Source organism: Tachypleus tridentatus, chromosome 10 (assembly GCF_004210375.1).
Source record: "Tachypleus tridentatus isolate NWPU-2018 chromosome 10, ASM421037v1, whole genome shotgun sequence".
NCBI lineage: Eukaryota > Metazoa > Arthropoda > Merostomata > Xiphosura > Limulidae > Tachypleus > Tachypleus tridentatus.
The window spans coordinates 145,360,416-145,375,835 of NC_134834.1; the positions used below are offsets into that span (position 1 = coordinate 145,360,416).

At 35.0% G+C, this 15,420-nt stretch overlaps 1 protein-coding gene across 1 annotated transcript in view; it reads right to left on the bottom strand.

The window, feature by feature from the left end:
* The window catches only part of LOC143230532 (solute carrier family 2, facilitated glucose transporter member 1-like), a 39,576-nt gene extending 24,586 nt beyond the window's left edge, over positions 1–14,990 (bottom strand). The window contains exon 1 of the mRNA XM_076464267.1: positions 14,695–14,990. Within this exon, the coding sequence (XP_076320382.1) occupies positions 14,695–14,850 (156 nt within the window). The 5' untranslated portion in view covers positions 14,851–14,990. The remainder of the gene's footprint in view (positions 1–14,694) is intronic.
* Between the last annotated feature and the right edge of the window lie 430 nt (positions 14,991–15,420).

The window sequence follows — 15,420 nt, forward strand, 5'->3', positions numbered from 1 at the left end:
AAAAGGTGCAGAAAAAAGTTACGAGTTTCCGTCGAAACTAACAATTGTGGCTAGATACAAGATCTCAAGTCTCGAATAATATCAAAAGTTCTACTTTTATCATTATAAATAATTCCAGATTTACTGCATCCTACACCAGGGATCTCTGCGCTCGAAAGTCCAAAAATGGAGAACCGAAACTTAGGATTGCTGATATAAACAAAATTATGAAGAAAATTTAAATAAAGCCGGCAACTATTTTCTTACATTTGAGTTACACCGCTCTGTGGTATTATTAGTATTGCTCTATTTAAAAATACGCAATTATTATTGATAAACACTTCAAGGAACGTTTTCAGACATGTTTCATTTCTACACTATTGTGCTAAACATTGCTCACGAGCAACTTGCAAACAACTTTAGGTTCGATAATGTTCTTTGAATTGTTTGTTTTCAATTTCGCGCATAGCTACACGAGGGTTATCTGCACTAGCCGTCCATAATTTAGCAGTAAGACTAGAAGGATGGCAACTAGTCATCACCACCCACCGACAACTCTTGGGCTATTCTTTTACCAACGAATAGTGGGATTGACGGTCCCATTATAATGCCCCCACGGCTTAAATGGTGAGCATGGTTGGTGGGACGGGGATTCGAACTCTCGAGGTCCTCAGCTTACAAATCGAGTGCCCTAACCATCTGGCTATACCTGGCTACGTTGTTTGGAGAAATACTTGATTGACGCACGAAGTTTCGGGTTCGATCCCACTCGCGAATAATGCAGAAATAGGATTGTACAGAGTAATCAGATTCTCAAGTATTTTAAGAATAAACCTGCACAGTGCTGAGGCAACCGAAGGAATCGAACCACAATTTTTGAATTAGAATCACTTGAACATGCTGTTTAACCACTGAAATACTACATCTGCATGTTAACAAGTCTTAATATTTTAAAAATTATAATTCTAATCTGCAATTATACAAACTTAAAATTAGAGCAAGACACCATTTAGAGGGACGGTCAACGTATTGTTTAAAACTGTCCACTAGAGTGTCTAGTAAATTTTTCATTTAAATAACGTGCAAGTCGTTTACTACGTATTTGTTAGATTACAACTATCATGTTCGAAGAACATTGTCAACATTTTTAAAAACATCTGATGAAATTCGTGTTTATCCTAACAATAATACAAATTTTAGTAGTTAATAGAATATTATTATTTATGGTAAATCTCTATGAATGCAACAGTACTGTTTGTTTTATGTCCATTAATTACTTTACAAGATGTAGATGAAAATTCAAATTTGGCATGGAGATTCATTGGGCCCAATTAATTTTGCGGTTTTCATGTGCGATTTGTATATGGCTACTTCGCCCTCTGTTGACGAATCTTCAAATTTGGCGTGAAGGTTTTTATGCAGTGATGAATGGAAACTTGCGATTTTATATTTAACAGTTCTTATGCACATTTGATTTTAACTTTTACAAGGTGTTGATGGAAATTCACCAAATTTGGCATTAGAGGTTCGTTGGGTCCATGGGAAGACGCAAATTTAATTTTGCGGTCTTCATATGCGATTTTGTTTACGACTACTTCACCCCCTTTTGACGAATCTTCATCAAATTTGGCGTGAAGGTGTTTGGGTTTATGGAGTGATACACATCAAATTCAGAATTACCCGAAATCCAAAACGAATTTAGAAAATATAAACAAACTACAGACCACCTAATCAGATTAACTGAAACGATTACAGACAGCTTTAACAAAAACGAATGCACTGTAGCTTGCTTTCAACATTGAGAAAGCATTTGACTCGGTCTGGTTTAATGGATTACGTAACCGGTTAACGGAAATGAATTTCCCCAGGGAATTATTCGCTGGCTAGCTTTCTGGACAATAGAAAGTGTAGAGTAAATGTGAATAGGACCCACTCAGGGCCCTTTTCACCTGAGGCAGGAGTCCCATAGGGAGAGGTAGTTAGTTCTATCTTATTTATCACATATGTGAGTAATATGCCACTGTCAGATCTAAACTTAGGTTTTGCATCACAATTTGCTGACGATGTAGCGGTCTGGAAAAGTGCCCCCCACCCCTTCAATAGCAACAGCAAACCTCCAACCAGTCCTGAATAATTAAGAATACTGCCAGAAATGTAGAATAAAAATAAATAGTCCGATAAACCAAGTAATACTATTCACCAGCTTAAATAAACTAAAAAAGATCCACCAAAGTTATACATGAACAGATCACTTTCACAGACTGCTACTTTCGCTAAATTTTTAGGATTAACTTACGATACCAAATTAACGTGGATACAGCATACTAACAATATCCTGACTAGAATCTGGAAAAGAGCAAATTATGCAAGACGTTTTTCAGCTAAAAATTAAGGCACATCACCTGATAATATATTAAAAATCTAAAAAATATACATTAGACCTACAGGGTGTTCGGAAAGTCACTGTGCACGTATATTTATTAACAGACATGTTTCAATATAGAATACAGGGGTAGATATGAATGACAATTATAAACAATGTTGAAAGTGACCCCCGTTGGCATCAATACAGGCCTGGATCCTTCTTATTTTGTTTCTAAACACCGCTATCAATTGCTGGCTTGAAATAGACTGAATAAAATGTGATTACACAACAGCACTGACTTTCCGAACACCCTGTATAATAGAATACGCATTTCCTGCCTGTATAAACATAACACAAAAACAATTACAGAAGCTATAAAAAATACAAAATTCAATCTTAAATTCAGTCTATAAAGTACTACGCAGCACTTCATCCACATTCATGCTCAAGTATACAAACATAGAAACAATATCTGAAAGACTCTTCCATAATGCACTAAATTATTTGAAGAATTGGCATAAAATTATTTATTATGTGATCTCGACAGGTACTATGTACTTGATGAATATAATCGTAAATACCTCTTCTATGAATATATATTTAAGAAATATAAATCAAGCTGGCCACCATGCACTAGACGTTTAGATTTAGTATAATATTCAGTTTTGTTTTAATCATTTTTTCTCTTCCTTTTTCTTTCTTTCTCTTTTCCGTAAAATAAAATTTGTTTTGTTTGTTTTTTTGAATTTCGCACAAAGCTACTCGAGGGCTATCTGTGCTAGCCGTCCCTAATTTAGCAGTGTAAGGCTAGAGGGAAGGCAGCTAGTCATCACCACCCACCGCCAACTCTTAGGCTACTCTTTTACCAATGAATAGTGGGATTAACCGTCACATAACGCCCCCACGGCTGAAAGGAGCGAGTATGTTTGGCGCGACGGGGATGTGAACCCGCGACCCTCAGATTAAGAGCCACACGCCTTAACACGCTTGGCCATGCCGGGCCTGTAAAATAAAATAAAAGTAACAATGAGAAAAAAAAATTTATATAAGAAAATTAAAAATATAAAAAAGGGCAACTCAAAACAATACATGGACATTGCCCTGAAAGGGCTGGAGTATTGTGGGTTACTCTGGCCCAAAACCACTACAACAACATAATAGTAGCCGACATGAAAGTTAGGGATGGAGGAAGAGGTCTTGTGCACCTGACCCTCCTGGTTATCTAAAATTCAACATACCCAAATACCCACAAAGAAGCGAGGCAGTGCTACATGGAAACTTGCAGTTTTATATTTTACAAATTTTATGGGATTTTATTTTATTACCTTTACAATTACATGTAAGGTTTGTTTTTGAATTTCGCGCAAAACTACACAACTCGTCCCTAATTTAGAAGTGGCTAGAGAAGAGGCAGCTGGTCATCATCACCTACCGCCAATTCTTGAACTAATCCTACCAACGAATAGTAGAACTGAGCATAACATTATAACGCCCACAGGGCTGAAAGGCCGAGCATGTTCGGTGTGACGGTGATTCAAACTCGCGACCCTCGAATTGAGTCGAATGTCTTAACCACCTGACCATGCCGGGCCTACATGTAAAGGGAAGCAACTTTCATATATGAATTTACATAACTTCTGTCCAGGGTACGGATACTCCAAAAAGTATACAAGAATATTTTCATGAGAGTAAATAAGATTTTGTTTCAATTAAAAGGTTTCTGTAAGAAAATCGTTTAGCTATGCAACAAATGTTGCAAGTATTCGAATGAAAAGAATATCGTAATTACGAAATTAAAACTCAGTATTAATTATTCGTCTAAACATTGCAGTTCACCACATTTCCAAACATCCTGAAGAGTAGGCTCAACAAACTTATTGCTTGACATTGATTTGAATAAAACCAAGACACTACCCTATTAAGGCGTGAACTTACGGGCACTTCAAACAGCGCGAGGAATTTCAACAAGTTCAATAATAATGGGTTTAATCACACATCCCCGCGCAATAAATCGACCTCTTCAAGCAATTACTCCAAGAAATTATGAACTTACCCATTTTGAGACTTATAGCTGACAAATTTCTTCACGTCACGCTGGCATTTTGCATTTATGTCAAATCTTTCTCAAGACATCTTCAATACGATCGTGTAGGATGAAAATATTAATAACTCGCTCACTGTGAAAGTTAAATCGGTCGAGCTGGTTTGAATTACTGGATCAAGAAACACAGTAGGACACACTGGGTTACCGCAGTCAGATGCAGAAGATGGTTTGTGTTTTTAATTTCGCGCAAAGCTACTCGAGGGTTATCCACGCTAGCCGACCCTAATTTATCGGTTTAAGACTAGAGAAATGTAGCTAGTTATCACCATCCACCGCAAACTCTTGAGCTACTCTTTTACCAACGAATAGTGGGACTGATCGTTACTTATAACGCCCACACGGCTGAAAGGGCGAGCATGTTTGGTATGACAGGGATTCAAAACCACGACCCTGAAATTACGAGTCGAGTGCGCTAACCACTTGGCTATGCAGAATATGGAAAAACGCTAAACTATCACTCCTGTTAATAACAAACTGTCACGTAGTTTCAGTGGATGTGCTCTACTGCATGCACTCTTAATTCACATACAAAATTAAAACGATCAATTTAGAAATACGAGATATAAAATATCAAATTTTGATGGTTTCTTTTTTACTCTTTCTTTGTACGTAAAATACGGAAACTAACAAAAATATTTAACTGTTATGGATTTTTTAAAATTTGGTACACCGATAGATCTAACTTCCAGTCTCATTTGATATAAGCAAGTCACAAATGCAAATTTAATCAAAAAATACTCAAATATGACAAATTATTGCCTGCACCTAAGTAATCACGTTACCTATCGGTCAGTTTTACTACAACTTCATCTAAATGGTCTACTTAGTTTTATGTCATTCGGAATAAAAATGGCCGATTTAAAGCAGCAAAACTAAAGTGAAAAAACATAGATACCCAAGTATTGGTTAGGCCAAGCAAACTAAATTAGTTTCTAACACGTTTTTGAAATAATCATACAAGTAAACGGTTATTATTTGTTACCAACTTGTAAATATAAATCTACTAAATTGTATGAAATTATTATAATTAAGGGGTATAGCGTCACGTGATATCAGCTTAAGCAACTGGCATAAATAATGATGCTTGACATGGCTGTATAGATTTCATAAGGGTGGTGACAAAAAACCGTTAATATAAATTCCATGGCTTTATAAAGGAAGTTATTAACAATATTTCAGAGAGAGAAAACTACCAACATACTTTAAATAACCTGGTTGGTTCCGTAAAGTAGATTTATTTAAATAATAGGGGTTACGATCCTAAAGCAATTTCTTACTTGTTTTGGTATTTATTGATGATGTGCATCAACAAAAAGTTATATATAAATCAAAAACCGCGCACGTGAAGGTTAGCAGAGAAACAAATATCCTCGAAAAGAACACTTGAAGTCGCTATTAAGACAAACTGGGTGTAGACAAAGAAATTAGATTTTCCGGACAAAAACTCAATTACCAACTTACAACCTCAGTTCTCTATTGTTAACGATGGTATATTTTTAAATATTTGGGGTCCTTTGTCATTTTAAGTAGATACACTAGGGGGAAAACACCATTTAAAATATTCACGTTAAATGCTATAAATTCACTAATAAATTTCTAATATCCTTCATTACGTAAGATTAAGCTTAATTTATTTCCCCGATCCAATACATATTCTTTTAAATTAGTTTATTCTGCGCAGGTGGCCGAACAGGCTGGTAGGACTGGTCTGTTTAATTTGTTTTGAATTTCGCACAAAGTTACACGAGAGCTATCTGCGCTAGCCGTCCTTAATGTAGCAGTGTAAGACTAGAGGGAAGGAAACTAGTCACCACCACCCACCACCAACTCTTGGGCTATTCTTTTACCAACAAATAGTGGGATTGATCGTAACTTTATAACGCCCCCACGGCTGAAAAGGCGAGCATGTTTGGTATGACGGGAATAGGAACTGAAGGAGATTAGTTTTTTGGAAAATTCTGAAGTTTATTCTGTTAACCATCTGTAATATGTATATTGGTTATTTGATTGTATTATATTTAATATTTAAAGCGTTTTTTTTAATTGCCAGACAATTTATAGTCGCCCCTGTTTACTGTTTTACACTTTCCCTGTGGTGAAAAAATGTTTAAAACACTAATTTTCCTGTTAGTACTCAAACAGTCCCAAAAAACCTAGACGCAGAATCTAATCTTAAAGATTCTGGAAAGAATCTGAATGAAGTCCCTCCCGTTTCACTGGGTCAATTACAATACATTATAGAAAGATTAGCAGTTACTAATAACAAGAAAACAGTTATGACAGAAGTAACCAACGAATTGTTCAGTTATATAACGGTTTAGTTCACTGAAGAACTTTGTACTGTTGTGGCCTGCAAAGCAGATAAGAGATGGAGTTTAATTTTGGATAAAGGTTTGAGGGTCATATTAAAGAATCGTTAGAGGATGGGTACGCTAAAAACTGCAGTGAAAAAATATTTTGACAACAAAAGAATGACCTTCGTCCTTTAAGATCATTTTATCAAGGTTTTACGTGTTACCTAACGCCCACAAAATTGACATTTCATGTATCCAATCGTGGCTCATCATTCCAACCATTAGCAACGTTTGTCAAAAATGTTCGTTTTTAACAAACCATCAAATACGCGATAAAAAATTTAAAAAATGTAAAATAAAATATAATTTTGTTTGTATAATCTAGGATAAATGTGATATATACTGATAAACTAACCTCTTGAAATTGTGTCGCTTGATAGTTAGAGGCACTTGTTTATTTTAAGAATATATTTGAAAGCAAGAAATTTGCTCTGTCAGAAACGAGCGAAAGTTTGATGCTGACCAATAAATGCATGTCAAACGCTTATTGTAGGGAAGGAATATTCTTTAAACAGATTAAATATTTAACTATAAGGGTGTCCCTCTTGTCACTCCCCTTCCTGATAACTAATCACGGGTAGAAATACTTTAATAAATAAACAAATTGACTCCATACTTCACTGATACTCGTTCTAATAATGTAGACTTGTTACAAGACACTTCGCACGGTTTGTCGATTACTTTATTCTCAAACGTTCCAAGCATCCCAATACCGGCGTAATGCACTTGAACATCTAAATTAAAGCAGTAGAGATATCTTACAATAGTAAGAAACCGAACACAAGATAACGTTTTCTTGATCCAAAGCATGCAGTCTCAGACCACGTCATAATTACCTTATTATTCTGTCCCAGTAGCTTGTATGTAATAAAAAGCGTAATATCACGACACGCTGTTAAATACAATTTGGTTAATATATATTAAATGTTCCATCATCGAATAGTTCTTACGGTAATGGCCCATAAGTACCACTTTTTATTTTCGAACACAGCGACGATAGCTCTAGTAACGAGTTCAATGTAATTAATACTCGCGCTTTGATCTCATTAATTCGAATTTGTCCAATCAAGTTAAAAAAGGGAGGTCTTTAAATGGTTTCTTCTGCTAGGCTAACACTCCCTATGGTAACAAAAAAAAGAGTAAACACAGCCACCACACTTGACGGAAAACGTAATTTACATACAGTTTTATACGAAACTAAAATTAGAAACTAACATTTAAATAAAATTAAACAAATTACTTCGAAAGATGTTTTCTTTTAGCAAAGTTTAAAGTTCAAATCAAAGTCATCTTCAAAAATGTTAGTTTCATATTGGTTCTACGTATAAAATTAAGATTTTTATTAAAATCTAACACATTCACATCCGATAGATAAAAGTACAGAGGTTAACCGTAAACTGAAAGATTAATATTAACAACAATAAAATGTGAAGACATCACTATTGTTATTACCTTTTTTGAGTTACTAAATTTTTAGAAATACTGATGTTTGTTGAATATACAAGATTGTTTTGTACAGGTTATTTGGTTCATTTAGCGAATAAGCTTTCCATAACAGGTGTTACTATAAGGTTAATTATTTCACAGGCAATAGTTACGTAACTGCGTAAGAGTTGTGTTGTTTAACTGTTGTAATAAGCTTTAGCAATATTGTTGACGTCACGTTACTAGAATATTTTTCTCGTTACCTTACGTGAGTATTGTTCCATAATAGCGTCGCGTAGTTTTTAGGTTGGAGGCCTCCGAGAACAATTCACCAAGCGAGCACAAGAAAATTTTAGTCAGAAAAAAAAAAACTTAATAAACTGCAAATATTCATTAGTTAGCCCGTCCGCATTTTTTTTAAAACCCAGAATATGCTGGGGGTGGGTAAAATAAAATACGCGACAACAAAATTAATATTTACAATAAAATATTATCAATGCTACAAGTGTGGCTCTCCAAATCTAGTTACAAGTTTTGATTTCATCAATTCTTTATTTGGCCATACCTCCAGAGTGTGGGGGGGGCCCACACCTAAGGTTTTCTTTTATTTGAATTTTATTTTCTCACATACCAATACTAGGTTTAAAACTCTTAACATACCCATACTAATTTTTTTTAATAAAAGTTGAAATTCTGGTAAGTATGGAAATCAAACAAGTCTTTAGAAACTGAAATACGTTTCCCTCAAGTTAATAAACAAGCATTGAATCAACATGCCACTTAGTATGTAAAGTCCACAAGTTTTATAGTATACAAAATATTCATCAGGGTGGCCCGTAAGTCCCTACCCATCCATATATCTTACGTATCCAGTGTATCTGTGTGCTGTCACCCGTATTCTTGCGCTCATGTACCCACGTACTTGTCACAATATGCTCTTCAAGGGTAAATGGGCTTACATCAGCCATATTTCTCTAAAAAAAGAAAAATTTACAATACATGCGTAATTGAATATAACATAACATATGGATGGGTAGGGACTTACGGGCCACCCTATAGAATAATACAGGTTACACATGACAGGATTTGGACAGATTGTTTTTGAATTTCGCGCAAAGCTACTCGAGGGCTATCTGCGCTAGCCGTCCATAATTTAGCAGTGTAAGACTAGAGGGAAGGCAGCTAATCACCACCACCCACCGCCAACTCTTGGGCTTCTCTTACCAACGAATAGTGGGATTAATGGCCCCCATTATAATGCCCCCACGGCTTAAATGGTGAGCATGATTGGTGGGACGGGGATTTGAACCCGCGACCCTCAGATTACGAGCCGTACGCCTTAACTCACCTGGCTATCTTGTGCAGATTAATATGGCTAAAAAACTAACTGTTCGATAGGCACGTCGTTTCAAACATAAAACATTAACAGGTATTCCTTTTCAACATGATAGAAATATTTGTTTGCATAACTCAAAATGATACATCATTGCATTGCCAGATGATTAAGGCGCTCAACTCGCAATCCGAGAGTTACGGATCTAATCCCCATCTCACCAAACATGCTCGCTCCTTTCAGCCATAAAGGCGCTATAATTCCACTATTCGTTGGTAAAAAAATGTAACCTAAGAGTTAGCAGTGATAGTTGCCTTACCTCTTTCTTTCAGTGGTAAATTAGGGGCAGCTAGCGCAGATAGCCCTCATCTAGCTTTGCGCGAAATTCAACACAAACAAAACCAAAACGACACGACCTATCTTTTCTGCAAAAAAAGATGTCTCATGCATAATACGGTACAGCTCAGTTGTTAACTGATCGAATACCAGTGAAACGCGGTATAACAGAAGCCTCACATTGGTGATTCCCTATCAGATTGGCCTCATTTCCAGTGGAGATGCTGTATAATATTGCGTACTGCTAACTGGGATACGTTTTCTATCAAGTTTATTAATTTGCTTACCACGACTGGGATACTTGTATCGGGTATTTCTGAATGGTCCTGGTGCCCCAAGTTGATCTACATTCCTTTGTTTTACAATTCATTATATGGATGTACCCATCTTGGAATTCTTAATTTCCGATCTGAACCTATCTTTATTATCCCAATATGAGTATTTTGCATCTGAAAAGACTGTTACATAACCTTCCCAAAAGTAATCAACCCTTGGTGATACCACATTACCTACATTATATCAAATGTCAAAATGCAATTCTGTTGTGTGCTTTTTCCAATACAACTACAGGGTGTTCGGAAAGTCACTGCAGTTTTGTAATAATATTTTATTCATTCTATTTCAAGCCAGCAACTGATAGCGGTGATTAGAAACAAAAGAAGGATCCAAGCCTGTATTGATGCCAACGGGGGTCACTTTCAACATTGTTTATAATTGTCATTCATATTTACCTCCTGTATTCTATATTGAAACATGTCTGTTAATAAATATACAAGTGCACAGTGACTTTCCGAACGCCCTGTATATTGCCTGTTGTCGTCGTCAAGTGATTTGATCTGCATATTCAAAATAATTTTAATATAGCGTTCAACCTTTCGCACATGAAGGTTAAGTAACTTCATGTACGTAACAGTACACATTCACATACGAATGAGAATATTTCACTGAGAGAAATATCGGTGCGTTTTGTTATTTGTAACTGATCCTCCTTTCAAAACACAGGCTACAAGATGAAGTCCCTGAACGGACGCTTTTTAACAAAAGCATTGCTTCGGCTTCTTTAATAACTTGTATATAAGCATACAGAGTTCTACGTTATTTTTTTTTTTTATTGCTGTATGAAAAAGCTTTATGTTAGCGTATCTAGTTTGTACTTTTTAGAAGTTTATTATTTTATATATTCTACGGTGTAATTATTAACTCGACTGACCCCCCCCTTCCTGAGTTCCAGCGTTAGTTTATTTGACACAGTAAATCTTAAATCACTAATAATTGATAAAACGATTTGAAGAGAAGATGCACAGTTAACGTTCCGGACAAACGACTTTAGTAGTGGCGGCGAGCATAAGCGGTTTGAAAATGGGGAGGGGATTAGCCTCTTCAAATAAACCGTTTCACAAAGCGGATTATTCGCATCAAGTCAAAAACAGAATATGTACACGAGTTGTTGAAAAATAGTTTATTCACTTAGAAGTGTGAACCTCCACACATAAATAGCTTTATTCACTTAGAAGTGTGAACCTCTACACAAATAGCCGAGACTCATTTGTCGCCTATGAACTAGATCAGGGTTCCGATTTAAAACTTTTAGGCTGTTTGCGGTTCCTTCTTCAAATAAATTAGCCACTTGAATATCATACTTCATCTGAATGGGTTAATACAATTAAAACTAGTTAAAAGATAAAACTTAAACATGGTTGCAATGTTACTTAAGCAATGCTTGACCCTCCCCAAAAAAAAAGGACCGAAACTCGTGCCATCCAACAACAGTTACATTTAACTAAAAATAACGTCGAATGCAAATGTCCAAGAAAGCAGTTTCTGTTCTGAAAACCTTTAAATATCGTGGCCACCGTTACTCTTGCAACACTAACCACCTGACCTTACTGTCTTATCGGTATGTGCTATAAGGGTATAAATACGAACAGAATATACTTCACGTGTGACAGTAAAAATACACATTTCGAAACTAAATCTTTGCTTCTAGAGTTCCAACTTTATTTTGGAAGAACAATGGCAAAGTTTGGTACAATGAGGTAATGCAGAACTGTGGTCCTAAAAGTAAGATACGATGAAAATTGTAACACGTGAAGTGCAAGGTCAATTTTTATTTTATTTTTCACCAATACATATCGGTGGCAAAACTTATTTTAAATCATTGAGAGAGATTTATATTGATGAAAATAAACCGAAAGAGGGCAGATGACACTAATTATTGCTAACCTTACCATGTATTGAACTGATAAAGCGAGCTCATGTCAGATACATTTCAAATAATGTTGCTAAGCGAGTAATTAGTGATGTAGTAATCAACTGACCTAAATCACAGTAAGTAAATACATCAACATTTATGTTATATTGTTTTTAATAAATCTTTCGTCGAAAATTTAAAAATTAAACTGTCTTTGCTCGGTTCGTGCTTTAAACGATGTAACGGTATTGATGTTTAGCGATATAATGTATAACCACTACACATTAACACTATATTCACCAATGAGAAAGTAACGCTTCTGCGACATTGAAAGGCGTTTAGTAACAACACCCTGCGATTACAGAAACTAAGAAGGGAAAAATAAAAAAAGACAAAATTCAAACCCAATAAAAGTTTTTAACCTCAAGTTTAAATGAATTACAAACAACGCGCATTTTATCACTTCAGAAAAACTGAATTAGTCAACATAATAGACGAACTAACTATTAAATTAATTAAAAATACTTAGTAAATCGAGTAAAACTAACGTTCTAGACCTTGATATTTTAGCCCTATTTATGTTTGATCCAACAATTCGATCAGAAATCGAAAGACTAACTGGCGATAGGTCTATGGAAATAATGGTTGTAGAAAAGCAAGGTCCTCGAGACATAGCTCGCGGGGTGCGATTCATTCTAAATTGGTTAGATTACTAATACCTTTATTGTGAACAATGGTATCGACCAATAGGTAAGAGATTTCTTTAGTGCTAGCTTTTATTTGGATGAGTGGTTTTCCTTTGTAACATACATACTTTCGTTAGTGTACACTGGAACGAAAAAAACAAACAAAAAACTTAACTTCTAGAAATTAAGTTTGCTTGGAGTTTAGCGTTTATTTTTTGAATTATGACATTACTGGACTCTTTACGGAAATTAAATATACGTAATTCATTTAACTATTAAAGAAGTTAGAGGAACGTTTCGCAACTTAAAACCAAACGTTAAATCTTCTCGAGTTGGTCACGTAGTTTTTGTTGTCGTTTTACGAATTATTCTCGAAGTTTCCAATGTATGGATGGATGGGCTCTGTAGTTGTAATACATGCTCTAGATATTTATGTTAATACACATCTAGTACTATTCAGTTTACGAGCCTCTTCACTATTCTTTAATAGATACGACAAAAATTATTCAATTTCCCACTGTTTCGTGCTTAATAAATAAGTCTTTATAACGTGTAAACATGTAAAAAAATCAGTTAGTTTAGATTTAATGTATCACACGACTATAGTTATTACATTTTATCTAAATTAATTGCCCCTAATTAACGCCCCTTGGAGGCATTGCAAACTAAAAAGGGGGCGTTAATTATAGCACTTGTCCAGTTCCAGATTCTATTTCACACATGATTTGCTGATCTCAAAGATGAATGCGTTTTCAAATCAGAGTTACGGTAATAACACTTGATTATATGTTGGAATACAACTGCTGTCATATAAGGCAAGTTTATTAAAATGTCGGAGGGCAATAATTAGAAAAGGACGTTAATTAGGGGCAATAGGATATTCACTCACAATCACAGCAGTCTAAATTCAAACAGATTAGCGTACGTGTCGGTTATGCGTCCTGCACATCCAAACTTAATTAGCTCTCAATATATTTTAAATTTCATAATCAAAATGCAATATAAATATTTTGATTTACTAGTGTCTACTTGTAAATTTCTTCAAAAGTTTCAAATAAAAGCATTTGAATATCATATTCTCTGATCATATCTACTTGGGCTACGATTTTATCGATTTATAGCGTTTATAAAATCGTTGCAAGTTTCCTCCCAATTACAAGTTTAACAAATGTATAAGAAACAACAGTACTAGCTAAATTTCTTACAATTTAAGGCCTAATAAAATATTCTGCATACCATACGTTTCTGCTCCAGCTATATATATATTTTGGCGTTATAATAGTATTAATACAGCGTATTTTTCCAATTTTGCGAGAGGTTGTGGAAAAGTGGTGTAAAACTACAAAAATACGAGTTTTCGTAACAGACTGCAAGTTGTACAACTTCTTAACTTATTCCCTTTTGCAAGTAACGCCTCTTCCTTTTTTTTATCTTCTAGTTTTCAACCGTCGTCACTCGTTTATTATAGAACAAGAATGGTGATACAACTTTAGTTTACGACCAATCTTCATTTTATTCCGACAAGTCACTTCATTACCATTTTGTGATGTTTATTCATATACCCAGCAGACAGATACGGTTCAATTTTCATTTCAAAATATCTGTTAACTGAGAATCGTGGGTTACAAAGAAAGATAACTAATATCACAGTTCACAAGTTTTAGATCTCTCGTTTCAACTTTGTCGTGAGGTTATATTTTTGTTAGGTTGTCGAATTTATTACTGTTTCTCGAGATTGTGTAGGAAGTTTTCTGTAAAGTGGGTCCACATAAAATTGTGGATTTATACCTAGCACTAATACCATTTTAAGTGTAGACATACCATAATAAAAGCATTAATACTTTTATCTGCTAACACTTTAGTGAAACAGGAATGAAAAACATTTGTATTAGAGTAAGATAAAACAAAAAGATGAACTTACGAAGTTTTCACGTTTGACAGTACGGCCTGTAATGGGTGTAGTAGAAATGTCAGTGGCGGAGGAAGCTAAAGAATCAGCAGGCGAAGTGCTCTTAGATTTATCAGTGTCAGGAACGTGCAAATAATCCATCTCGTTCATTTTCAATTGGTCGTCCATAATTGTGATACGTCAAGCGAGTTCTTCAGAAAGAAGGATTTGTGTCCTTTTAATGTATAGGTTATAGGCTTGGTTTTCCACGTCGATGTGATTCTCTTACGTAATGTTAGCTCTCAAAAATGAGCTCCTCAGAGTTTGTACGAAACTGAGAACCATGAATTTATTGATTTAGCTATAGCGCATGCGTCTAACGTCAGACCAGACAAACTCGATTTTCAGTGTCATGACCAGTAAATCTTTATATTATGGTATAAATATAGCTGGTATTTTTTAAATATTGTATGTGACATAATCATCCGGCAATTACAATATTTTTAGTATATTATATTGTGTTGTTTTTCACGTTGAAAATAAATATTAGTTCAAAATTTACTGTAAACGATGTCTTGGGTCACTCCTTGACATAATGGGTACACAAGGTGTGTTATTTCTGTAACCATACAAATAACATAATATTGCTCTTTTCATAAAATAACCTCGTTTTCACGTTTCTTAGAATTAAACACAATATGACATAACTATTCTGGGTTCTTCACTTTCTCTAGCATATGGCTGTAAAGCATTGTTATT